The following is a 27,309-nucleotide window of genomic DNA, read 5'->3' on the forward strand; positions in this document are numbered from 1 at the left end:
ACTTTCTGAAACGGTGGGGATAGACACTGGGCCTTCTCCCAAGGCCTGAAATAAAAAGAGTTGAGTAACAGGATGCCTTACCCCTTCTAAAAACTAGCAGAGGAAACAGGTTTCCATATTCAAGCCCTAATCCAGAGCCCAGTTTTGCAGGCTGGGATCAAACCTGCTGGCACCTGTGGGTGCCACGGTAAAGGTGCTACAAGTAAGAGGCCCTGGGCATTGTGGTGTGGATGGAGATGGAGGTTCAGGAGGGGCATCAGTCCACAGGTGTGTGGTCCCTTCCCCTGGTAGGTGCTTGCAAGAGGGGGCTGGGGGGCACTGCTGTGCCTTCCTCCAGCTGGTTGAAGAAGGGGTGGCTGCCCTTTTAGGGGGTCATGAGGTTCTGCTCTTCGCTTGTTCCTGCTCTAGGTGGGTACAGAAATTGGTCTGCCTTAAGCCTGTAGCAAGACCAAGGCTAAGGTGTATGTTAAAAACTCACACCTAAGATTGTGTGCATAGGTGAAAAAAGTCTAGTTGTTTAACAAGATGAAGATATGACCACACTTCTGTAAATTACCTATGCAAAGAGTCTTTCTGGTTCTCATCCCTGTTTTCTGTCAAAAAAATTTGCAAAAAATAGCTATTTGCATGCAAAATTCAACTAAAACACTTCATTTTTTTCTATTAGTTTTTCTATGATCTTTGATCATAGATGATATTATTATTTCTATGATGTTTCTATGATTTTTTTATGATCTTAGTAAGTTTATTTTATTTATTCTTCCTCTAACTTTTCTAGTTGCCAAGGTAAATGTATGGCATTATACTTAGATTGCTCCAACATATTTTTTTCAGGTGCTGTGAAAGCAATTTCTACAAATGCTTTAATGGAAAAGTTGTATCTAAAATATGAGCAAAAACCATGGACTGAAACTCTGAAACTTGTCCATTTTTGCATGGTAAGAATTGCAGATTATGTTGGAGAAGAATATCTGATATAAGAGCAGGTCACCGAGATGTCTGAAAGATTGCTTGACTTAAAATGCCCATTAAAATGACTTCTGATTTTTCTTACAACAGCTGATTGGAAAAATAATTTCTTGTATTATTTTTATCCTTCAAGGGTTTGTGCTGATATAGTCTGATACTTTGCACTGTTTGTCTTCATTCACATAAACGTATTTGTAGTGTGTAAAGACAACTTTTTGGCCATAGAATAAGGAAAAAGTTCTTTGGAACGTGGAGCAATATGTTCAAGATGCTGCTCAGAAACACTTTTACTGCGATTTGTCTTAAGTCACTCCATACTTCCTGCCCTCCCAGTAACTAACTGTATTTAAGTATTTTCTTTGCAAACAGTAGTTTAGCACAACTGTTGTGAGTTTAGTGTAAAAAAAAGGTGCATTTGTTTTCATACTTCTCTTTATTAATGCGTAACTAACATTTTCCTCTGAAAAAGAGGCCCTAACTTTGGCAGTATCGAAAAAAAATTCAGCAGCAAATGTTCTTTATTAAGTGAAGTGTGAAGAGCTTTTGGACAAGAACTACTAAGAAGCTCAGAGAGTTCAATTCCCATCTAAAGTAAAGATCAACAAGGACTGATGCCCTGACCCTAATCAAGTACATCCCTAGTGCTGACCGGTATCTCATTTCCGCTAAGAGTCTTCCTGAAATTAGAATCCAAACTTTCTTTTGGCTCCTGGTAATGGTGAAATTTGCTCTCATTGGGAGCAAATGGTTTTTCATTCCCTTTCCTTTTGGGATAAACACCACTTTATGCACCAAAAGCCTCTGACACATGGTCACTGCACAACAGGGTCTTCACAAATCCATTAAGTTGAGTGCTGTCACTTTCGAGATAGTTATCATCATTGCTCATCTCTATCTTACAAAGAAGAATAAGCACAATTTTTGTTGGACTAGGCACCAGTGTCCCACAGCTGGCCTGCAGTGATATTCCTCTCTGGCTGACAACTTAAAGGAGTCATCTCTGCCTCTTCTCTTCACAAATGTACTAGGATAAACCACTCGGACGGCCTGTCAGTAACCCTCCAGATGGTCCATTGCTCTCTTGCATGGAGAAGATACAAAGGACACTAAATGGTAACAAGCTATCAGATAATTCAAAGTGTATTTTTCAGTATTCCATGGAAACTGTCTCTCTGATGTTCAGCACAGTGCAGCTAAATGTGCAGAGGTGAGCACAAGACTTCATTCGTCTTTGGGTTAAGCCTTTTGGCTGCAGATAATTCTCAAAGCCTAAGGCTTGAAAAGCTGTATCAGCACAGCACTCATTAATCCCAGGGTAATAGTTATCATTAATAACCAGAAGTCATACCAGAGATAATGATTTTTCTCATTACTTAAATCATATCCTTTGAAGCAGGATAATATTGACTCTGTTTCTCGATCATTGTGGCGTGATTAAATGTTATTTCCGTTTTTACAGCTAAATCTTTGTTTTCTGTGATGAACAGATTGCAATCATTATCCAGACAAAAAGGGTAAGTTTATTTATGAATAAATGCAAATGAGCAAGTATGGCCCCAAGTCCAGTGAGAATTACCATCTGGATGGCTTGTCAAGACTATTTATTGAGTTTGGCATTGTAATGGAGCATATCACTTGGCATGAACATAACTGCCACTTTAGATTAGACCTTTGTGGAAAGGGTTGTTGGGTGAAGAGAGGGGATCCATGCCTAGATCCCAAAGTTGCAGATTGAAGTAAATAATTTTCAGCAAACTGATGTGACAATGCAAAGAGCAGAGCAAGGATGTATTGCCTGTTGGGGTATTATCAACAGCTGAGCAAAGAAAGAGTTATTTTTGAAGTATCCCTGGAGTCTCCTCCCAAGATCAAGTAGACCTTTCTGATTTCCTTTCTCCTTTTTCCTTTCCATGTGACATGAGAACTTGGAGATAGTTGAGTTTTCTTGTTTTGTTTTCCCTGCTCTCCCTAGGCTGAACTCTCATGTTAGCCCTAGTGGAACCACCTGCTACATAACATCAGATATGTTTTATATAGAAGTTCAGCTGGAGAAGGATGGGAAGGTGATGGATGTAAAGCTGGCTCACCTTGGAGAGGCTCCTGTGGTAAAGATAATTTTCTGTCCCTCCCCTCCCTATGGTCTCCCGCATGGCCTCCAGCTGCCACAACAGAAGGTCTCAGGCCTCCTTTTGGCCTTGTCACATCTGCCAAGCCGTGAAGATTTCTTGGCTCTTTTAGGGTATCTAAAATGACACTAGAAACTCATTTTTCAATCTAAATCTCTCACTTAGGCATAGAAAATATATCTTAAGTACTGCTGTTTCCCTCCCCTCAAGTTTTCAAGATTTTTGTAGTATTCTGTATAAAATGCTTGTATTTTTGTACTTTATCAACATAATGTGTATAATATGCTCTCACTGGAAGTGTCTTCTAGTGTTACCAGAGATTCTCAATTATTTTCATCTGTCTTCTTTATTGGTATGTTCCTCTTGCATATGTGTATGTTTTTCCCCCCCCGACCCTTTGCAAAATCTCTCACTAAAGGTAAAGTATCACTCTGTGATTTGCATACCAAGTTCTCAGTTGTTCAGGGTTATAGGTGATCGTTCAGATCACAGTTAAAACAAGTAGTTGGCTGTGGTGGGGGGAAATGTGTGCTGTGATCAGCAAAGTTGATTAAACATGAATGCCTGGAAATTCCTGGTATGTCTGCAAATGAAAAAAGGGACTAAACTAACTCCAAATAAATGCAACAATTTGGATGCTTACTGATGAAAAGCCATTGGTGCTGGAAAATATTAAGAGGGAAATGTGTATCCAGAGAACTGTAGCACAGTAGCTTCCAACAAAAGAAAAACTGGCAAAGATGCAATTTTTAAGAACATATCAACAAACTATTCTTGCTAATTATATCTTCTTCACAGAGCCTTCCTTCTACTAATTAATATATTGGCATTCTGTTATGTGACGGGTTTTTTGTTTGGTTGGTTTTAGATTGTTAGGTGAAAGTAATGCAGAATAATCTTATTTATGCCAATGAATTACCAATGAATACCACTCTACTATTACCAAATTACCTCCTCTTAAGAGGCATTTCTTCAAGAATAATAGGAAACATGACTTTCTTTTTTTTATTTCTCTAGATTTGTGACGATTTGGTGCAGCATCTAAGGTAAGGACTTATATGTAATGTGTCTTGTTGAATAGAAAGGAATTCCTGACAGTCTTATGTTTTTCTGAATGTTTTAGAGAGTCAAGGATAGTTGCACTATTACACTAAAAATCATTATATCTCCTTAACCTCCTCCAGAGTTAGGATTAGGCAATAATAGTATGAATCCAGAAGACAACAGAAGAGCTGATATTTTTCTGGGATTTCATTTTATATGGGAAGTGGGTTTCAGTGCTCCTTATTGGAAGGTCATATGTTCTTGAAAATAAGCCAGTTAAGAGAGGGGGGGGAAAAAAAAATCTGCACATGCAAGGATAAAAATACAACAAATCTATCTGGAAAAATCTATTCCAGACAGTTGATCTTACTCATTTCTGAAGTCATTCCATCAAAAACAGCTAAATTATACCCGCTTCCATGGCGGGGAAGATATATGTTGCTGCTTGCTGCCAATTCCTTGGACTATTTGGTACTGGTTGCAAGCCCTAGGCTCCATATTTCTGGACCTGGGTTGATGATGAAAACTCAGAACTGGCAGGTCTACAGTTCCCAAACAAATATTACCATGCTTCTTGCAGCAAATTAGGATGCTTCTGCTGTCTTCATGCGAATGTCTTTAGTAGGCACACTTCAGGCTTCTGTCACAGCAATGAAGGCAAGGTGGTATCAGGGTCTATTTTTCTGTCAGATGTGTAGCAGGCTTGCTTTAATTTTCTCATGCAGCAGCATGGTATTGTACTTTTTTTCCTCTCACATTACCATAAATTGTTTGGTCTGAAGAATTACTGTTCCAAATTGAGCCTCCTCAAACGCCAGTTAGAAGTGCCCCAGGTACCCTGGTCAATCTGGCCACTGTTCCAGGTGTACTAGTAATGCGTATATGTAAGAAGCCAGGTTGTTATCTAAATGCGTTGCCAGAACAAGTGAAAGGAAAGATACAAAAAAATATAATCATTGATCTTGCATGTTTCATAATTATGTGGGCCTGAAACATGTTTTGTCTTTTTCCCCTGCCTTCTCTTTATTCAGATGTTGAATTATATTTAGCTTATAGGTGTAAACAAATATATTAAAGCTTTAACTTGCCCTTCTATGAATTTATTTTTTACTTCAATTTACTTTTAATTAACAGCCACTTGACACCCAAGGATGGTTGTACATGGGCTTTACACATACTACTTGCTTGCCTGCCTGTTTATTTTGTTAGGATATGCTGCTATGTGCAAGTACCACCTCTACACCTCCTCGTATAGTAGTGTAATATTTATTTGGTCCAAGGCAGTTTATCTGTGTTGGAGAGGTTATGTTTGTCTGGGGATGTCAAAGTAATTATAAACTACTGCTGAATTAGGTCTAAAACATAGTCGGACACTGTGTTTGCATGCGTACGCGTGTCTGCTTCCTCCTGCTTCCTGATTGTTCCAGTTGGGAAGAGAGTCATGGAAGAAAGTGAGTGACTTGCTTAGGCTGGAGAGGGGTTTTTCCCAGAGACAAATAAGTGCAGACTTATTTGGTCTTTTGATCCATGCTGCACCCATGTGCAGAAAGTGCAGGTTTGGCTTTTAAACTCAAGTACAGCTATCTGCTGCAGAAGAGAGGTGGGCAAGGGTGGCAAAATCAGTTTCTGCAGATGGGAGGTACTTGATGGTTTAGCCTGTGCAGAGCTCCAGGCTGTCACATCAGTAACTAAATAATTACAATTTGCAGGAATTACGTTTTGTGAGCTGTGTGAAACTGTCCTTTACACCCTTATGCAAACCACCTGTCTTCCTTTTCTAAAACAAAAAACCCCCAAACCTGGTGCTGTAACGTGCAATCATAATACACACGTTGATATTCCGATGGAAAGAACAGTGTATGAGTATATTGTGTTAGGAGAGCGTTACTACATGACTAACTCCATTGGAACGTCAAGAAGAGCTCTTTGTAGCTGATGAGCTACATCTCAAGCTGTCAGATTTGTGTATTATGCACACTTATTGCTTTCAGTAATGCATATTTAATCAATGTTAGCTATAATTATATTGCTTTTTTGCAGGAGAGCCAAGGATTCACTTTTCCTGGTATCTTCTCAGAAAATATACAAGCAGTACTACTACGTGCCAGATCTGATAAAGCAGGGAACTATGTCATTCTGCTTGAAATACAGTTTTTTGCTAGCAAGTCAGAAATAAAAGACTTATTATCCTTCTCATTTAGGTGTGTGGTAATAACTGTTTCTTTTTTTTTAGGATGAAGAACTATGATGGCTTTGGAAAGATTCTAGAAGACCTGTCAAATCTGTATCGGATTCCAGGAAACAGGTTGCAGCTAGTTTTTGCTTACCAAATCTTTGAAGTCTGTAATCTAGCTGATCTTTAGTTAAAAGAAAATGTTTGCTTTCTCTCTCTCTCTCTCTCTCTCCTAGTGAAATGAAAGCAAAGGGATACCTTGCTTTGCAGTCACTTGAAAAAGATCTTTATTCAATGTCTCTTCAGGACAGGTAACTTGAAGACTACCTCTTTCTCCCTTCTCTACCCCCATCCCTTCATGTCATAGAACAGGATGCAGAAAGATGATGAGGTTTCCCCCCCTGGAAAGCTTAAGTCTTTCTGGAGTTTGCCAACCCCAGGTATGCCAAACAAGATGATCTACTGAACTGCTATGCTTTATCTAAGGGGCTTGCTGTGAAACTGGTTGGACACAGGGCTTAGGATGTGTGTGTGTGACTACCTACTAAAAGCAGCCAGTACATAATAAAGTACCAGCAAGTTTTGGCTCTCCTTTTGGCAGGAGTGAAACATACCTTCTGGGCTTCTGCTTTCTGCAGATCTTACTTTCTGATCAAGCTTGAGACCAGCAATTAGCTTTCCCTCTATCCTTACTTCTCCTGTCAAGGTGTAGGATTACAGATAAATGCAGGACAAACTTCCCCAGGACAGACCTCCCTACAGCCCTGCTCGATTCTGAAGTATCTTTTCTGATCTCTTGCCTATCAGGTACTCTCAGGAAGCATGGCCTTACGTAATTTGAGATATACTCTTGGCTTTTTTTTTTTTTTTTAATGATGTTTCCTTATGAAGGGTATCAAGTCCATGAACAAAGATACTATGTCCTCAATCACAGATTTCTCAGTAAATGTTATTCATTGATTAAATAGATAATTTTGCCCTTGTATTGATACAAGTTAATGCACTGCAGAGTTCTAGTACACACATAACTGTACATCTATATGTATTCAGCTTAAAATACTTGAGGTTAGAGATTGATTCCATTTGAATTAGTTTATCCAGGTTAGTTTCCTTACTCTTTACCTTATCTGATACTTCAGTGTTTTCCTCACCCTTTCATTTCTGGTAAATAGCACATCAAGTTTCAACATGAAGCAGTGGAGATACAGGGCTGAAGCTGGAAGCTCAAGTCCTAGCGGGGTTGCACATGTTTTTCACGATGGAGTTTTTGGAAACTTTCGTAACATACTAAGATAGATTGCACATTCAAGAAAGAATACTTTTCCTTTGATTAGGGACACACATAATCATTTACATCAAGCTGGCTAGCACTGCATCTCAGGAAGCACTAATCAAGATGTGTTTTTTGAACTAGAACAGAGGATGTAAGCAGAGTTACTGAAGTACTTCATGGAAAAGTAGGACACCTGGTGCCAAGAACTGGAGGTGACTTTTTAAATTTTTTTTTCCATCCTTCAGATTCATAAACTAATAACGGCACAACACTGTGTTGATCTTTATTGACAGCAAAGTTTCCTCTATTATGTATAAAATGTGGTGTAGGGACTTGGTGGGTCTCTTGAACACTCTACACATGTTCAGAAAGGACCCAGGTGGCTTTTCAGCTACAGCAACTCTGACCTCACAGCCACCTAAGAGCAAAGCTAGCAATATTTTGAGGTTATGTGGGAAACCACATTTGGGAGTAACCGTGAACTGACAGTGGTTAATAGCTGAGATAATACTGATACTGCCTGAAAGGCACGCATATTTATCTAAGTTTCCTGGCTCATCCCCACTGTCAAAACTGAGCCTTAACAGTTGGTGCAGCATACTCTGTAAAAGCATTTCTAGTATATGCTTCCACTTTGCTGTTGCACAGCTGAATGAAGGTCCCTATTATGAGTTTTCCCTCCTATTTCAGACTAGTCACTGATTGCTAGGAGTTCAGCTAATTGTTATTGTGCAAGAGACTGAATCTTAACCTAATCTTTTAGAAGATATCTGACAAGGCTCTGCACTGAGGTTTTAGCTGTTAAAACATTTTTTTAGTATTTGATTTGAACACATACTGTGATTAGAGATGCATCCTTTTAGGATTCCACTTCTGTCCACCTCACTCTTTTCTTTCTTTTTTTTTCTTCCTTTAGCATTAAGTTTCGTAATAATTTCCTTTATTGACTTGTGTAGTAACTTTTTTTTTTAATTCCTCAGGAACTCCTATGAACATTGAATTTTACATTTCCCCCTATCAAGTTTTGGAAGCAGAACTAAACCCTGGTAAAGCTAGAAAAACAGAGATAATTAAATATCACAATTTTTTCAAAACTACCTGTTTCATTAAGCAAAAGGTCATTAATAAGACTGAGAAATATGTCAGTATTTTATACATATAGTCTTACTCGATGTTGGAAATTTCTTTACTGGGCAGCTAGAGTGTTCTTTGTTTGCTGTTGTCTCCAGAGAAGTGAAACGAGTTAGATTTAAAATTCTAGTTTAGCAGAATGACTTAGGTGATGCCCTTTCTCACAGGGGTAAGGTGTGTCAGCACACTGCTTGCCCATTTCTTGGCTGCTGATTGAAACTTAAACAAGCGTGGTATCAAACAAAAAAAAAACCATCTAGACAGCATGAAAAGGACAGATAGTTGTTTGGTCTGTTTCATAGCAGGATCAAAAAACAGCTATTGCTGCTATTGCTATTTGGCAGCTTTAGCCATTTAGGGATCTCTGCGAATTTTTCCTTATTATCCAGTCATTGTAGCTGTCGGTTGGGTCTGATCTTCACAGGACCTCATCGCTGCCTATTTCAGAGGCACAGGAATAATCTACACTGACATGGGGAAAATAATGAAGTTTTCTTTCTCCCTCAGATTCCCAGGTTTGTGGAGCAAAAATAGTTGTAACTGTCGAAGGCACAGATACACTCCACCGACTTCCTATTTCTCCACTGATAGCAGATTTTCAAACCGGAGAAGATGGGTAAGATTCTGGACACTTCTTGCTACGCTAACTTGCAGATAGATCATTGCCACTAACCTGTCATAATGTGCACTGATTCTGTGCTAATAGATAGGATACACAGGTCACTGCTCAACCCATAAAGCTCTGTTTTATTCATGGCATTACCCCCCCATAGCTGTACCTTGTACAACCTGTGACTTTCACAATTTTCTCTGATGGATTTTAAAGTCATTGTGCTCATGTTTAAGTCCATAAATTGCATAGAATTATGGACTTACTCATAGATTTGAAGCCAGGGGAGGCTCTGCAATTTTACTTAACCTCCTAGCATTCCATCAGCAATTTCTACATAGTTTCACAATAAAGCATGCATCAAAAGATTACACCTAAACTAGATCAAACAGTGTGCCATCTCACCATGGACACTATCCCTTTATCCTTTCCCTCTTGGTGCTAGATTGAAGGAAAAGTTAGAAGCCATTCTCCAAAGCAAACAATTACAGACTGTTTTATAGCGAACATCCTTATATGCTACTCCTCAGTTTCCTGTGGCTTACTTTTCCTTTCTGCCAGTTTTCACACTGATCTCATTTCAAAATGTAAGAGCTATATTTGCACTTCTAATGCAAAACTTCTCAAAGGAGGAAAAAGTATGGAACAGTGGAAATTACTAGGGACCCAATGGTGCACTTACACCAACAGTTCTTTTTGCATCATTTTCTTTAACAAACTTACATGAAACTTATTTCCCCAGGAATCCTGCTTTTTTGCTACTGACTGATGAACTCAGCATGGATTTGTCAGCTTGTTTTTTGTTGAAGTCTCACCAGCCTATTCCTATGTCCTCATTCAGTATTGAGGAGATACAGAGGCTCACAGGCATGCTTTAAGATTACTTTCATGACTATACATGGCTTGTTTTGCTTTCTTGCCCTATATTAGTGTGATAATAGATTTTTCTACCCCACTGCCACACTATTTCTGCTGTTCTGTAAGGCCAAGTGTAACACATTTTGGTAAACAATATTAAGAAAGAAAATGCAATAGAAAAATACATCTTAAAACTGTGATAGTAAGAAAACATGGGCTTATGGATGCTACTCAGCTTCCCATCAGTGAAAAAGGAAGGGAGGTTAATGCTTCTGTCTGTGTACTTCAAAAACATTGCTTTTGTTTTAATATAGCCTTGATTTATAGCCATGCTCTAAATATTAATTAAAAAAAATCAACTTATTTTAGGGATTCAGATTGCTGACTTGAAACTAGCCCCTCTATATGAGCTGATTGTTCAATCTACTCTTAAAGAAAAACACAATGAAGATTTGTCCACACATAATTCCTGTTTCTCTGTGGTGAGTATAGTCTGTGCTTGACAGATGCTCTGCCTTTGTGTGCAATACAATACAATGCAATGCAATGCAAACTTCCCAGGATTTCAACAGTACTTAAATGCTCTTCAAGGAAATACTTTAAAGGGTGTGTTAACTCCAAACCTTCAACTAAGTCATCTCCTCATCCTCATCAATGAAACACTTTCCATGTATGGTTACTGAAGTCAGATTATTTTGTCTGTGTGTTTGACCCCTTCTTAAAATTTATTATTCTAAATACTACTCACAACTTGAACGTTAATGCCTTAAAAAAGGAAACTTATTGGTTGGTCTGAGGAGAAAGACCCAAGATGGTATTCATCTAGGTTTTCAAAGATCTTAATGGATGCACTTCTATCGCTGTTTTTATAGAAACAGAACTGTTGATCAAGTAACACTGAGAATATGGATTGCAGGGGAAGGAGAGGCCCTAACTGGAAGAGAAGTATAAAGTGTTATTACAGTGTTGACAATGACCAATTGGAATCACTGTTTAAAAACAGTTTTAAAAAAAAAGGGAAACTCACTGCAATATTAGAAATATATTTATGTTAGACATAGGTAAACTTTTTTTAAAAAAATTAAATGGTGGCTAAGAGGCTTTGCTTTTAAACTATGTACAGGACAACTAAAAGGCAAGACAAGCATCAAAGTTTTTTTTGTTTTTCTTTTTTCCAAAGAACTCCTTATTTTGAAGAACATGGCAACAAAAGGAGGGGCATTTCTTTCTGTATTACCAGAGCCCATTGCCTGTATATTTCTAGGACTCTGGAGACAGCAGTGCAAAAGTGACAAGAGGCTTAGCAAAATTATGGTCTATAAAGGCCATAAACTGGGAAGAACTTTTTATTTCTCTGTGTTCAATACACCTGAGAAATTCTAATTCTGCAGCAGTTCTCTAAAACATTAGTGCTTAGCGAGAAATTGTTTTGCTTCTGAGTCTAAAGCTTTTATTTCTAAAAATAAATTATTAATTTGAACTCTTACCTTGAAGCAAATGTAGAGAAGTCTTCTGCTCCCCAGACATCTGGCCACAGGAGCCTTCATTTCCTCCCCATCTTTTCTTAATATCAACCCCGTTAATTTGCTTCCCTGCCCTCTTCTGAAGGTGACAGTTCCCACTTCGTAGTATCTGCTTCAGCATTTGTGTTGATCAAAATTGGAAGTGAAATATAGTGTTATATCATCACTGTCAACACGGAGAGGTGGCAGTTCTTTTATTACCATCTCCTCCTTTTGAGACTAGTCACCAGGAGATAATCTAGTCAAACATCCCTCTCCCAAGAGATCTGTGGTGGTGCAGGAGCACGAGGGCCCAAGAGGAGAGATGTGAGGGAAAAAGTTACCTTATTGTACAGGAGTTGAGTAGTATTACTAAGATATTCTCCCAAGGGAAAAAAGATTTTGGTTAAAATGCTATGCCTCTTATGAGTAGTCAGATAAATGGGTGGGACTAAAACTCCTGACCACTTGGCTCTAGGGGCATATCCCCCAAACTGAAATGCATGTGGTGTGTGGGAAGCCTCAGTCAGCTTCCTTCTAAGGATTGTATTTCTACTGAAGTGCAGATAGACATGAGGAATTTTCTAGAAATATGCCTTTCAAAATTAGTTTTGCTGTCAGATTCTGCGAGTGCCTCTTAATATCAGATCTTTCTTTCTTGTTTTTTAGTATTTGAAAAATCAACATTTTTTTCCAGTCTCTTCCAGATTGTCCAAAGCACTGTTACTTCATAAACAACAGCTCAGAAAAATCAGATTTAGCAGGAGCCTTGGTTAGTAAAATCCCATTTACTCATCCAAAATGTGTGCCTGGCATAATAGAGGTTCTTCGACATCAGATGGCATATAACACTCTTATTAGCAGCTGTGTCTCTGAGAAGCACATAAATGAAGGTAAATTGGTTGGTTGGAAGTAATGATAGGATATTAAAGGAAAAATTAGTTTCAGTCTGGGCTTTAAACAGACTTTTCCTTGCCAAAGCCTGTAGCATGTTTCAATTGATCAAACCCCCTTAATTCTAGTATTGTACTTGGTTGACTATTCAGAAAACAGCCCCTACCCCAACAAAATCCTAGTCTTGATACTTCTGGCATAAACATAGTTGACAAAGCAACAAACAATGAGATTCCAGTCTTTTTTTTTTTTTCCTCATTACTGTCATGTGATTCAGCCAAAAAGTGTCTGTCTAATGTGCGTGGGGAAAATATCACTAAATAGTAATTTTATTTCTAGATGACTCAGAACTGCTTTACTTTGAAGTCACACCACAAAAGAACACCAGTTTTTCTGTTTCGTTTCCTCATCCTGTGAAAGACAACTTAGCCTGTGGTAGGTATGGAATATTTGATACTATCCTTTTTATTGGATTGGCAAAGATCTTGGTTTTGTTTAGGTTTCTGCATTGTGTTTTTCTTTTATAAATACATTCTAATGGCTGCTGCTAGTGATGCACAGCTGTGAAAAACAGAGTAGCACTTACAGGACACTTCATAAGTGATTTATATGTATCTGGCATAAACCAAAAAAAAACATGTAAAAACTCAAATTCTAATTCCGTCTTGGCCTCCAGTTAATTAATAAATTGTAGCTTCTAATCTTATTCATTATCAGTATATTAGGAAAATACAAGCCTGGTACAAGAACATTGCTGCAAGGTCCCTTCCTGATGACTTGTTTTACTCCCTTGAAGTATTGGAATTAAAGGAAGGTATTCAGTGTTTACAAAGGCATCTGTTTTGAAATACTTGTACTCTGTTCTTGCTTAGTGATAATTAATGTCATAACCTCCAGAGAAATCCAATGTAATCTTCATTTACATCCTGAAGATCCAACTCTAAATTCTAGTGATGACTTTATTTCAAGAGCTGTGAAGCGGTAAGTTTTTTTGTTTTATTTTATAACATTTGGAATAGATCTTTAATGTCCATTTAATGGAAATGTGTGCCTTCAGTGTCATTAGCTTAACCTTTTACTGAAATTGTACATTTGGCTAGGTTAGTTGGAACAAATCACTTTACTGTGTCTTAAGTAACTTTTTGAAAAGGGACACTTAAAGCATTACTACTGATGGGCAATACTTCTTACTTGTGCAAAATGGGCTGACAGGGGAAATGCTTGTGAACGAAGAGATTCTTACCTTTTCTATAGATGCTTTTATATCTATTATAAATATATACGTATATATAGAAAGGGAAGTCTATATGTCATGCCTGTGACACTGTTTCTGGCTTGTTTCTGGAAACTTAAAATACCAAGACAGATCAGTTGCTGCAGTGTATCTACATACACTAGAGAAAGGACTGAGAGCACTAATTTTTTGAGCATAGTAAACAAGACCTGGATTACAGCAAGGTCAATACAGGCTTGATTTTTTTTTTTTCAACCTTTTCAATAGCCTGCTCAGTTTTAACTTGCGGAATGCTAGAAACTAGTCCTGAGAACTACGTATCTCTGCTGTTGAGAGGGTAGGAGGGAAACCTAGTGCAGTTAATGCTTTAAAAAGGAGAGGGTCTGTACCTGTTTCATACAAAATGCAAAACTTAATATTAACACAATTGAAAAAGACTAAGTTTTCATTAAAAGCATCCTTAGGACTTCTTTTTGACCCCACAACATACCCTTTGTATCAAAATTTGTTTGTGCTGGTCAACTAGACAATCCCATACTTGCATCCCTTATGTTAATCCATTGTTTCCAGTGTAACATCCCTAGTTATACTGTAGTTACAATGTAGTGCCTATAGGACTACATGAGACAAAAAGATGCAGGGAAAATGGGGTTGCTGTTTGTCACAAACTATGTATGTCAGATTCCAGTCACAGTTTAAAATGAGCAATGCTAACTTGAACCATGAGTGCTGTCTGTAGTAGTGACTACTGTTTCATTTCCCCCTCTAGTTGTATGTCAGTCCCAGTTGTCATGAGAGCTATCTTCAGGAATGCTGCCAAGGTGGGAGCGGGTAGCGAATCAGAAGATAAAGACGTACATGCAGAACAGAGACCTGCATCGCCCTGTGAGCCAATCCCAGACTCTCATAGTCTCGAAGGGAGTCTTTCTGGGGCTGGTGAGCAAGAGAGAGTAATGAGAGATAAGCAAAGTGCTCAAAAGGGCACAGAAGAAAGTCTTTCCACAGCTGATCTGGAGACTCTGGGTGATAGTACAGACCAGAGCACCTCTAGAGTGAGCACACAAACTTCATGCAATGCAGTAAAAGAAAGTAATTACTCAGCTCATACAGAGGCTGTTATGACAGATGCTAGTAGATGCTAGCTACAATCTTGACCAGTTGTTTGATGATGAAACAAGAAAGGAATACTCTCTCAACAGCAGGTTGCTTTTGCAAAAGAAGTTGAAGAGAAATTGGCAAGTTCATTGTCTACTTAAATTTTCTTTGAGGGGTATTTACTCTTTGCATATTATTAAATACAGAAGGGTAATATTCTTGAATTTTCATTTTTAGTTTCTAACAGTGCTCTAGGACCTCCTTAGTTTTGTCTGCATTATTTTGTATCTTATGGAAAATGTCTTGTGTAGGTATAGACTGTAGCATAATGTACACAGCAGAAAAATAATCTTTATCAATGTCAGCTCTCCTTTAAATAGAGAAAAAGAAAGCTCTCTAAACAATTTTGTACCTAAGTAATGCAGTCTGATTCAGTTCCACTCTATCTAGCAGAACAAGTCTTTAGTAAGAAAGTTACAGGGTCATCTCTGAAAAAAATCAAATATTTTTTTCCAAGTTTCGAAATATAAAAATAATAAAAATAAGACTAAATGATTTTGCTTAAGTCAACTGTTAAAAATTTCAGTTTGCTCCAGCCTCACCCCACCTTGCCTCAGACATGGAAGATGATTATGACCAACTTAAAGTAAACTCCACACTTACTGTAAAGCAATTTAATTACTGCAAAATAGAGATGGGCATTTACAAAGAAAAGGCTTCCTGACACTACAGTCAAAGTTAAGGTGAACACTAGGAAAGGAAGCCAAATACAGGATCCTGGCACAGAAATATGAAGTTGTCAAATACAGCCCCATGTTTGACAGCATGTTTTTGGGAGCGTGTAGAGGCAGGAAGCTCTGCTTCCTTAACACAGTGGGTAGGAGGGGAACTCTAAGGGAATGAGAGAGGAGGAGAGCTCAGACTAGAAGGACTAGCAAAACAAATATAAAAACAACATTTATGAGACTAGAAAAGTGTTTAAAGTGGTCCAACAGGTTCAGAACAGACTGTGTAACAGAGTAAAACAATGCCATGGCAATAATTCTGCAATTGCAAAGACTGGTGTGTAAACAGGAGCGTAGAAAGGAAGAGAAAGCCTGTGGAAGTTCCCTGCATAGCAACGGCAAAGGACAGGAGGAGGAATGTGACAAAATGCAAAGTTCCTGCAGTTTTAACATTTACAAAGCCATTTAAAGGAAATAGAGAACACATGGGTAAAACATGAGGTTCTCGCACAGAACAGAAATAAGCTCAGTAAATCACAGGAGAGCTTTTAAAATCATCCGTCCTTTCCAGGAAAGGCATTGTTTAAAATGGAAAGTGAAGGGCATTTTTTTTGACAGGAACTGAAGCATGGTAAAGGTTTATGGGAATGACCTCTACTGGGAAGTATCAGAATCAAGTTTCCCTGAAATGAAGTCAACCAGGAGCCTACACTTGCTCCACACACTCCAATCCAGTTCAGATAGTTTTAAACACCACAAGACAGAGAAACTAATGTCCCAGTTGCTGGACATGATGTTGCATCTCCTGTGATAAGCCCAGTTGCTCTACTAACCAAACAGTCTGCTCCTTAACCCAAGCAAGGGTTGGCTGTCCAGCATCTGTGCAAAATTTTGCCTTGCTACACTCAGATTGCAATGCATCATCCTTACCATTATTTCTGCAAGTTTTGCCACTCTGATTATCTTTTCCAGCTTTATCTGCATCACATTCTATTCCAGATGGAGCTGTATCACTAAGATCCAAGTCTTGAACAAAATCTAAAATATCTCCAAGATGTGGCTGTTCCTGCGTAGAATTCAGGTACTTAAGCACATCTTCTTCATGCTTTCCAATCACATCTAAAAGATGATTTATCTTACTCAAAGCAGAATCATGTCCATTAAGCTGACACCAGGATAAGAGAGCACTGAAAAGTGGAAAAAGAAAATAAATGAAAAAGTGATTACATGTATCTACACAAACTTCCAACTATTAAAGATGTAGATTTAGATAAGTTTCCAAGAATAACTTGAGAAGGATTTTTAAGAATGACCATTCTGTAACCATGTAGCTAACTCCCTGTACTTATGACATGAGATGAGAATTCTCAGGCAGTAGCTTTGGCCAGATTTGTTGGTATTACAACTGAGCTACTAAACAACAATTAACCCTCCCATAAAACAAGAAAAATCCCACTCCCCACTCAGCCTTAAAGATTCAAAACTTACCTCAGGGTACCTCTGAACTGGCCACATGTGACCATCAGCTCAGCACCTTGTCTGTAGCCCACGTTGAAGCCTTCCTGGAGTGCAAGTTCTTTCCCAGCCTCAATGCCATCCCTATAGCCTTCCTGTAATAGAAGTGGTGCAAGCAGCTTTTCACAATGTGCAAAGTTAGAGCTACAAGTATCTTTTCAATGATATAAACGCATAAATGGGCATTCAGTCTCTTAAAAATATCACTTTTTGATTTGAGAGAGGAAAGAAAACCAAAATCCAACTCTCCTCTTCTAACTCTTTCTCCTTTACTATTTACAGATACCTAATTTTTTTTTTTTTTTTTTAAAGGCGCACCAGCAAGGTCAGGAAATAAGGACAGTACTTTTATAAACATCAAAAATAAGAGAAATCTGCAGGCTTACTTTCAAAGCTGATGACCACCTGCCCTTGAAGAGTATATCATATAGATTTCTTGGTATCTAGTAATATGTAAGCTGCAAAAACCTCCCTGTTAGCAGAAGTATTAAAGGACTTTGTCTCCTAGCCATAATTGATCTATCCCTTTTCACAGAAATAATTATTGAGTCATATTGCTCTATTTGCTGGATATTGCTTAAATAATTCAAGAGTTATATGGCAGAAAGATGATGATAGGAGTGACATTTAAATACACAGAACACTGAGTGTGAAAACTTCTTTCCGTAAGAAACTGCTGATGATTATAAACAAATTAATTTTCTTATCCAATAATGTTATCACGTAACAAAGTAATTCTTATTTCATATCAAAATTCTAAGTTGTAAGAGCTTTCATTTTATCACAACATAAAAAGACCTAGTGGCCCTTTTAGAGAAAGGGCTAGGAACAGGAGTGTTTACTCAATGTACGGTTTTGACCTCAAAAAACACTTTAGGATTCGGCAGGATTCACTGAGAGGGTACCTAGACTTAATTATACTGCCTCACACGTACTAGCAGCCAACCTACAGCTATGAAGCAAACAGCTTGAATCCAGATTTAGCAGTGCATTCCATGCACGCACATACTTGTACAGAGGGAGCCAAGGTCTTTTACTAAACTACTACGTGCTCCTACAGGCTACTTGGCTAGAATTTCTGCAACTCCCTGCTACATTTTCTGGCATTCAGAAGGAACTAAGCCACAATAACTTTTAAGTGGACATTTTTAGCTTTTCCCCCCAAGTCATCTGTATCAATCAAGGTATGAATCAGGAAGTAAAAATGGTTGACTTAAAAAAAAAAAACAACAAAAAAAACCCCACGGTTATAGAAATACCTTCAATCTTTTCTTCATGGTGCTATTCCATTCTTTCTGTGCTATATATATCTCATCTGCATCTTCATCAAATATGTCTTCACTGGATCGGCTGTTGGCAGCTTGTACCCAGGACATTATGGCAGCGAGGACTGTAACCTTTGGTTATGTGGCGGAACAAATACTGAGAAACAATCAAGGATCCTTCTGACAAAGCACGGCAATAAAAGCACGGCCAGAAAATGTGAGTTCTAAAGTCACTTTGGGGGGTTGTTATTCAACCTGTACATGGATTTCCACAGGAAAATGAGATTTACGGTTGCATCTGTCAAGAGAAGACAGTCAGGTTTCCAATGGTGAAGCAACTTTTTAAATTTGGAACTTCAATTTCAGACAGTCTTTTTTTTTTTCATTTTTTTACTTCCAGTGGCAGTGACCTACCTATGCGCACCAAATCAGTACGCCCAAGTGTTGCTAGTACCTGAACTGCAGGCAGAAATGACTTCACAGTTTTGGTAGCAGCTGACAAACAGCCTCATACGGCTTCCATGCAGTACATAAAGAGATCTACATACAACTGCCTGCAGATTTCGGACCTTAATAATGGGTATGGCCATTCAGCTTTGATTTTCCATTTCATTGTTATGCCAAATGTTTAACACAATCATGCTCATTTTGAGTAAAAATATTCCTTTATACTTTAAGTAAAGAATTAGCTAATTCTGCTCTAAATAGAAGACAGAATCGGATTGTTTTATCTGCACTGAAGACAACCTTAAGAGGCCATTTGCAAATAACTAAGCAAGTCCCTGGGAATTCTTATAACACACAAAATACTGTCTTTTTCAATAATTTGTTAAAGTGGGTACTGAACTTAAATTTCATTTTTAGACTTGCCGCATACATATTTTTTTAACTGTTAATCAAAGCTTCCAGAACTGCCAGTACTGTTGTATTCAATCTTTGGGATAGGATCAAGTAACTACCTGGCTAGTGCAAGAATCTCAGCTTCTGCTTAAGTTCACACAGATCACCGTGCAAATTCCTTCTTCTGTTTATCTTTTCTTCATGCCCAAATACAAAGCAGTGAAAACATCCCTCATTAAAACTTACAAATTATACTTTCAAGTATTTCAGGCTTAAAAATTGTTATGCTTTAGAATACTCTGACATGAAGGAACAGAAATTTCATCACCAGCCACCAGAAAATACACTTATTAAGATACCTCTATTAACCTCATTATCACCTGGTTTCATTAACTTCAGGGTGAATCCATACTGAGGGAATCCTATGGAGGGGCTGAGGCTGTGCAGCGAGGGCCTGTTCATGGGTCATGCTCTATCTTGTATGCAATACATGAACATAATAAATAGCAATAATAAATAAGGAGAAATAATAAGTATATACACCCATATGCATACATATACATAAATGTGTATATGTATACAAACACAGACACACACACACACACATATATATATATTTTTAAGGCTCAAATTCCCCTGCAGCAGCATGTCTCAGTCAAGCACTTGCTAGGACAACCCCCATCAGGCTACAGACCAGAGGGAACCGGACGGCCCCAAAGGAAGAGGAGGAGGCCCAGGCCTGATCCGGTCCCGATCCCGGTCCCGTGGCCGCAGTGGCGGCGGCGGGTCACTCACGGCCAAGCCGCAACCACCCGCCCCTCCTCCCCCATTTCGCGGGCAGCCGTTTAGCCCCAGCGCCGCGCGGAGCCGCCCTCCTCTGCCGCCTGCAAACACGCGTGGCCTCCCCCACCCTTCCCCTCTCCCCTCGGCGCCATCCCGGCCCCTCACCGCCGCCGCCGCGCGCTCACGGGGCGCAGCCATGCCGCCTTAGGGCAAGCCGGCTTCACTACCATTGGAAACAACGGGGCCGCGGCGGCCATGTTGGGTGAGGGCAACCCGCGCAGGGGCTGCTGGTAAAGAACCGCCATCTTCACCCGCAGCTCGGCGGCTTCATGGCCCGTTTGAGGCACGGGGGAGACTGGCGGCCATCTTGAGTAAGGGCGCGGCGGGAGGGCGGCGCGGTGCGAGCCCCGGGAGGAGCTGGGGAAGAGCCCGCACTGTAACTGCCCGTCCCGCCTCCCCGGAAAAAAACACACAGAAATAGTAATAATAATAAAAAACAACCTTTCTTTTTGGCATTTGACTCATCAGAGCCCTTGAGTGTCAGTTGTGGCACAAGCACCAGGTTTAGCCATCACACTAATACATCCTTTTTAATAGCAAAAGTGCCTGTGGGAGTCGTGTGTTGCTTGCCCGTCTCAGAGGAAATAGTGCATCTTTCTGGAAGACATACAGCAAAAATCATGCAGTGTTTCCTTGGTGCAGGCTGTATTTGGCATGTAAGCACACTTTTTAAAGGCGCTCAGTGCACCAACTAATCCTAAATGTACGATATACATCAGTTATGGGTTCAAGCTGCAAATGTCTTCCCACTTCTAAATGCTATTAAAGGAAATGCCCTGATGCTCATTCTGGTCCACGAAAGAGAGCATATGTGTGCTGGCAGAAGTAGGAGATTGAAGGAAAACATGAAATCGGGCACACTGTGGGGGCGCCTGCTGCTGGGTCCCATTGCTGGAGTTTCTCCTTGCAGCTGCTTCTCAGGTCCACACAGAGCTCACAGCTCTGCTGTCCCCTAGGGCCATCCCAATGGCACCCTCCAAACACTCTGGACCCTTCTTGCTTTGGTTAGTGAGGGCATCTGAGGGGCTTCATGGAAAGGCTTGGAATGGTGGTGGCAGGAAGCCCTCCACACATTGGCTCCTCTCACCAAGGGATGCATCCCACGGGACCACGTGCTGGAGCCCGTATCCGCATGTGTTGCTGCAGAGCCCCGGACACCATGTCCCCAAAGCACAACGTGCCTCAGCGGTGTAGGCAGGAGGTGGTAGTTTCTCCCGTGCCGACCACACTGCCAGGCTGGCACCCATGTGCACACCAGAGCAGAAGGCTGCTGAAATTCCCACGGACAGCACGGCTGGGTGCACAGCCAGGGATGAAAGCAGTGCCTGTCCTAAGACCATGAGCAATGTTAGAAGGATGATCCCATGCTGCTTCTCCCACAGCCACAGCAGACTCATCCACCTTGCGCCATGTTTGGTCAAGACAGCATATGCTGCTGCACGTGCGTCCACTCGGACGCGCACTGCTGATTGCTCTGTCGAGGAAATGGTGTGTCAGGGGACGAAACACCATGGGTGCCTCTGGATGGCCAGGCATGTGCCCATCTGTTCCCCAGCAGTTGCTCTAAATAGCCCTGATTGTTGATCTCCTAGCACAGCACTGCTTCCTGTCTGGTAAAGGTTGACTTGGCAAACTCTGCCATTTTTTTCAACAAAGTGCTAAATAAAGCCGGACTGCACAAACACACACTCACCCATATGGAAACTGGAGCTCTGTTGCTGTAGTGAACCCCTCAGGACCAATCACAACATGGTGCTGCTAAGCCTGGGAGCTCCCTGCCTGTACAGCTGGACCAGCCCTAACCTGGCTCATCTGCTGATGTCACCTTATGCTCAATCTCCTGCTCTTCCAGAAAACACTCACGGGTCTTCGGGGTCACCGGTTTCCCCAGTCTCAGGCCCCCTTACGTTTATCATGGTTCGAGCATGATTTGTCATGTCATTCCCCCCAGATGTCTGCTGAAGATAAATCCTTATGACCACGAGAAACTATGCAAGAGGCTTCATATTCCCACCCCTTTTGGTTAGTGGCCGTGGGCGGATAATCTGGTGACTCATGTGGTGTACGAAGTACACCTGCTGCAGACAGGTTGATTATGTGCTGACAGCCTTGACAGGGCTGCTGCTAGCAGGGCTCGAGGGCGAGGCGCGCGCCTCATGCTTTCCACACCTATGTGTGTTTTAAGGAAAACAGTGCCTATCTGTGGTGGTGGCATTTGGTAGTGCTGCCCGTCAAGGGCTGCCGGTCAAGGGATCAGAGCATGAAAGAGAGTAGGTCACAGGCTACAAAATGGCTTTAGCATTTTTTTTTTTAGTCTGTGTTTTTTTTCATAATGTACAACGACCCCTCAGGATTTCAGGCTTTTTTTAACAGTTGCTAATTAGAGTATCCAAGGCTTGTCGTGCGGTGTATGGGAATGGGGAACTGTCTTTCAGGGTGACAAAAATTAGGGCAATTTCTATGGTGGTGTACAACTGTCACTCAAGCTAAGGCATGTGAAGGGTCCAGGATAGAAGACTTTTTGCCTTGGCACTGCACTAGAAGATTATTCTCCAGCGACTTCTATACTCTGTTGTAACTGTTTATTGTCATGGACCATCAGACAGAACTATGTCTCATTGGCTGTTAATTTTGGCAGTTGTATAGTTCTTTTAAAAAAAATCACAACTCTTAATTCATCTTACAGTGATGAATTTCAGGAACACTGTTAAGTTGCTGTTCACTTGTTCTCTATTGTAAACAAGGCTAAAACATGATGGGTAAAGAAAAGCAGAGTAAGCTAGTGGAATGCGGGGAGAATGAGGGCCACTGAGGTTTAATAAAACCACTAAATACATTGTCACCAAACACTGCAGGACGCTTTAAACGGCAAGTCCCTCCTAAAACGCATATTCTGTCTATGGCCAGATCTGTAATCTCTTTCTGGATATCTGGCTCTACTGACTAGAGAGATTCTAGGCTGTTTGCCTAGAATATGTTGAATAGCAGGGCATCAGTAAGACTGCCTGCAACAACAAAAAAATGGTGCATTTATGCTCTCATGAAGCCTGTGCCTCTGTCCTGAGCTTGGTGTTTCTCTGTATTATTTATTTCCCTCACCCACACCTCCACAACACCCAAGGTGGTGAATGTTGAAGGTGATAATATAGTGACCTCCAGTGCTTAAATCCTCCCATTCCAGACCCGTGACAGGGAAGGAATGCGCCACAGCAGTGAGCTAACAGGTTAACTGCAAGGTCACAGATTTAATGAGGTCTTAAATATTGCTGCTCACAGCACAAAGAGACTGCAATGATGCTAAATTTAAAAAGAGGGTTAAAACAAGCCACTAGGATCAGTGGTTATTGCCAGGGCATGGGTAGCAAAAATATGTTTCAATGTTTTCCTATTGCATCTTTTATTCAGGATATCAATGCAATTTACTAATAAAGCAATGTCACCCTCTTGTGATGAAAGTAAAGAATACAAAGGAGTCACTTCCCTGGTTTGTGAAATCTCTTCCCTCTTCTGTAAAAACAAACAACAACATTATACAACATTTTGGGACAAAATGCCTTATTTAAGTTCAGAAGAAAATAGAAAAATATGGAAGAGACTTAGAACTTTTTGACTATACTACTTCAAAGGACCACAGAAATTTTAATGGTCATAGTGTCATTATTTCTCATAAAAGTATTTGCAAGTGAGAAGATGTGTTCTGGCTTCTTCCTTCACCTGCATTAGCAAAGCATAGAAACTGGTTTGTTAAATAAAAGGGCAATTCTCCTTCTTGCAGAATCATTACCACTTCAGGACCTGGCAAAAGCAGAAACTGTTGCTGAATAGTCCACGGACTGCTGGCAGCTTGGCTTGTGCCGAGTTCTAAGTGGAAATTGTTAAGCAAGGGAATAAAAAATTCTTTTTTTTCCTACTTTCCCCAGGCTTGCTTTGAGCGTCCCCAGGGAAGCCAGGCTTGCAGTCTAAAGAACTGTACTCTGAACTCTTGTGTACTAAACAGAGCAGCAGATACAGTTTATTAACACGGACGCATCCCCTCCATCTGTCAATTCCCTTGGTTTGCTCCTCAGAGCAGTGAGGTTTTGTTGTCCCCAGATATAATGCATATATCTTCATCCTGGAACTTTAATAACAACTCCAACATTGGAAAAAAAAAATAAGGTATGGCTGAGATCAAAACTAGCTATATATCCCAACTCAAGATTAACAGCGATGGAACAGAATATCAAACGGGACTGCCCAGTGCTCATTAGACTATGCAACAGAGATGGAAGGAAGGGAGGAAGGAAGGAATATCCCCGGCCATCCACAAGGGTGAGAGCTTCAGTTTGCTGACAGTGAGTTCTGGTTCAGTGTGAAATTCTGCCGCAAGAATAGAAAAATACTGTGTTGGTAAGGACAAGGTAAATATAATAGGTTTTACATTAAACACATTTTAGTTGTGTACTTGTAGCATATGTTTACAGAATTTGTAATATCAGCAATGAGTCTGACGGTTTCTCACCTCATTAATAAATAAGGGCCTGCTGTAGATTTGTGACTCAGAGATATCCTGCCATTAGGTTTTTCTGTCTTTATTTATTTGTTTATTTATTTGATGCAGAGCTGCCTTGCTTGTTCATATAATGATTCATCTTAATGTGCTAATAATTACTGTAAATGTGATTGATCCAAGGAAAATGCTGGATTCCACCTATGATTTTTCTCCAGTGAAGTGCATCTCTATTCAAATCACAGCGACTTCACCTCATGCTTGTCTTGCTTCAACATGAGGGAAATGATAGCTCTTTTCCTTTGGCTAAGAGACGAATTGCCCTCTCTGTTTTATCCCTTGTATAAACTCAGGCAAATGTTGCAAACCTGCAGGAATAGCAGCTGTACAACGCTGATCCAATTGTCTGAAGTGAATGAAACTGCTAGAAGGCATAAAACTTGTGCAGTGCAATGATTTCTTTGGCACCTGAAACCACAAGAAAACAATTGTTTCAGCGACAGTGACAGTTTCTGAAAGGTTGAGGCTGTGACGGTGGCAGTTGTTAACGGGTGGCTTTCGCATTGCCTGTGGTTTGTGAACAGTTCCACTACAGCATGTGTCAGCCCCGGATTCTCGCCTGTTCAGCGCCACCAGCACAAGGGCTGCCGGGCGACTCTCACCCTCGGCCGCAACACCAAGAGCTGGCGCCTCCGGGCCTCCATGCGCCCGGCTCTGCTCCGGCATGTGTGGAGCAGCCCCCGGGAGCTGCCTCCCTCTGCCAGCGGCTCCTGCGGCTTCTCCGCACAGCTCCACGCCGAGCGCCCGGCCTTGCCAAGGCAGAGCCTCTTGTTGGGCACAGCCAAAGGTGCTGCCCCCCTTCTGCCCGTTCTTGCCTTGTAACGAGCTAGAGCTACCACGGCCTGGCTGGGCACTCCCAGCTGCTTCGTGGAGTCTCCCGTGCTGCAGGGCAGTTGGGGTTCATCCTTGCTCCGTTTTGTGGTCCTTGCCTTTTAATCAATGTTGGAAGAGGAAATACAACTTTGTTCACAGCTCTGGCTCTGAGTTACACCCAGCCACCCAGAGGTAATGGTGTTCAGCTAAAAGCTCAGGAATTCTTTCTCCCACCTTCTGCCGAACATGATCTCACAACTTTTGGGGTTTGCTTTCTGACATGTAAGAACACCATTTTCCTTGGTGTCAATGTCAGTTTTCGTCTCCCACAGTTTTCATTGGTCTCAATGGAAGATGTCCATCTTCAACAGCAACTGCAGGTACCATGAAGCTAACACAAGTGAGACTTTGATATTTAAACAAGATCGATCCTTGCAGGGGGCATTGCATGAATATTAAACACTAGTCTGGAAAAGACTGAGCATAGTTACTCCTGGTTTCTCCACATGTATTATATAGGACTTAGCTAGATACATTGGCACTGAGCCAATGCTCTACTTATGCTTTGTGATTGCATATCTCTAGGGACCAAAAAATACAGTTGATCAAAAAACACAGTTCATACAAAAATACTATCACCTAAACAAATACTGTTAGGTACCTTTGCCAGTAAATTATTATGGTCCAGTATATGCCACTATAAGTTATGCTGAGAAGCACGTTGCTTTTCAGGCAGTTATTGATTTCTGTGGGTTTTTGCTGAGAGAAAGGCTGTTCTCCGTGCACAGGATCAGACAAGGTGAGCTTTCTCATCAAATTTTCAGTAGCAGAACAGTTGCTAGCTCTTTAAGGAAATTGAAACAGCAGCAGTCGTGTTACGAGCTCAGGCTCTGACCTTAGGGTGATCATATTATACATTCAAAGGCCGAAGTTTCTCTTCTTTGCTCATCCAAAACCTCCACTGAAGAGAGTGGCTTAATGAGATACCGAAGGGAGGCAGGATTGACCTCATGTTTTAAATAGCAATAAAGAACTCCAAAGTTCTGCAATGAACTAGAGAAAAAGAAAACTCTCCTTCGATATTCCCTTTAATCTGGGGAAATTAATGAGCTCCACATCTTTGGCAGAGTGGATACTGTATGTTATTACTGACTCAGAGCATTACCTACCTAATTGTGACTAAACAGGTTTATGAGTAATGCAGCAATTACATAGAAAAATCAAAATGAATTCAGCAGCACCTGATGACTGGGAATCAAATTCCATGGTATTGTGACAGCCGCTATAAGTTACGGGAGACAAAGTGTGAGGGAAGTGAATTTGAGGCAGTTTGTGCACAGAGACCACAAAAAGCTCCCTATAGAAATGGGCTACTTTATGTCTTCTTAAGCTTGGATTCCAGTCACTTTTCTTTCTAACTCCCGCGCATTTCCCAATTGCTCTGAGAAACCTGTCCCTCTGCAGGAGCTTTATTTGCGTAGTCCAAGTGAGGTGAAAAGTAAGCCTTAAAATAGGACCTGGGGTATAATTTTAATTATGTAACCATTCCAAAATGATCACGTTATATAGTTTGAGGTTTTAGAATATTGCCTCTCTGTGGAATATTAGTGTCAGGGTCTGTGACCATTATTTATAAATATACTATAGACTACAATTAACTGTTCTGTTCCCAGAATTTACCAAAATTACAGGGTTTTGGGTCTTTCTGTGAATCACCTACCTAATTAAATTTTATGTCTGTCTCAACTATCGCTTCTATGCAGGAGCATCCTTTATCACATTTTTTGGCAGAGGCATTTCCACTTTATTGAAAAGACTGCAATTTAATAAGTTGGCCAAGGAAAATCTAC

General features: G+C 40.5%; 2 protein-coding genes across 2 annotated transcripts; one reads left to right on the forward strand and one right to left on the reverse strand.

Moving 5' to 3' along the window:
- The first annotated feature begins 759 nt into the window (after positions 1-759).
- Positions 760-14,956, forward strand: LOC148595414 (mediator of RNA polymerase II transcription subunit 1-like). Its single transcript, XM_088520851.1, has 16 exons — positions 760-938; positions 1,998-2,082; positions 2,429-2,483; positions 2,942-3,074; positions 4,113-4,141; positions 6,373-6,444; positions 6,549-6,623; positions 7,727-7,797; positions 8,566-8,631; positions 9,224-9,332; positions 10,069-10,193; positions 10,554-10,666; positions 12,384-12,579; positions 12,920-13,015; positions 13,453-13,561; positions 14,584-14,956. The coding sequence occupies exons 1-16, from the start codon at positions 795-797 to the stop codon at positions 14,954-14,956; spliced, it is 1,851 nt and encodes a 616-aa protein (XP_088376977.1). The 5' UTR covers positions 760-794.
- Positions 14,957-16,251: 1,295 nt separating this feature from the next.
- Positions 16,252-18,638, reverse strand: YAE1 (YAE1 maturation factor of ABCE1). Its single transcript, XM_010215127.2, has 3 exons — positions 18,409-18,638; positions 17,123-17,244; positions 16,252-16,821 (listed from the first exon to the last, which is right to left on the reverse strand). Exons 1-3 carry the CDS (start codon positions 18,523-18,525, stop codon positions 16,404-16,406), a joined length of 657 nt encoding a protein of 218 aa, XP_010213429.2. The 5' UTR covers positions 18,526-18,638; the 3' UTR covers positions 16,252-16,403.
- Positions 18,639-27,309: the final 8,671 nt, after the last annotated feature.

Source organism: Tinamus guttatus, unplaced genomic scaffold (genome assembly GCF_059628265.1).
Source record: "Tinamus guttatus ecotype Peru unplaced genomic scaffold, ASM5962826v1 Tinamus_guttatus_pri_ptg000104l, whole genome shotgun sequence".
Classification (NCBI taxonomy): Eukaryota; Metazoa; Chordata; class Aves; order Tinamiformes; family Tinamidae; genus Tinamus; species Tinamus guttatus.

What these genes read in the sequence shown, in the direction of transcription:
- YAE1 (XM_010215127.2), bottom strand. Translation starts at nt 18,525, where the DNA reads ATGTCCTGGGTACAAGCTGCCAACAGCCGATCCAGTGAAGACATATTT. An exon ending in CCATGAAGAAAAGATTGAAG is followed by an intron (nt 17,245 to 18,408) that starts GTATTTCTATAA and finishes CTTCTATTACAG; the next exon opens with GAAGGCTATAGGGATGGCAT. An exon ending in CAGTTCAGAGGTACCCTGAG is followed by an intron (nt 16,822 to 17,122) that starts GTAAGTTTTGAA and finishes TCCACTTTTCAG; the next exon opens with TGCTCTCTTATCCTGGTGTC.
- LOC148595414 (XM_088520851.1), top strand. Translation starts at nt 795, where the DNA reads ATGGCATTATACTTAGATTGCTCCAACATATTTTTTTCAGGTGCTGTG. An exon ending in GATACAAAGGACACTAAATG is followed by an intron (nt 2,083 to 2,428) that starts GTAACAAGCTAT and finishes CCGTTTTTACAG; the next exon opens with CTAAATCTTTGTTTTCTGTG. An exon ending in GAAAGACAACTTAGCCTGTG is followed by an intron (nt 13,016 to 13,452) that starts GTAGGTATGGAA and finishes GTTCTTGCTTAG; the next exon opens with TGATAATTAATGTCATAACC.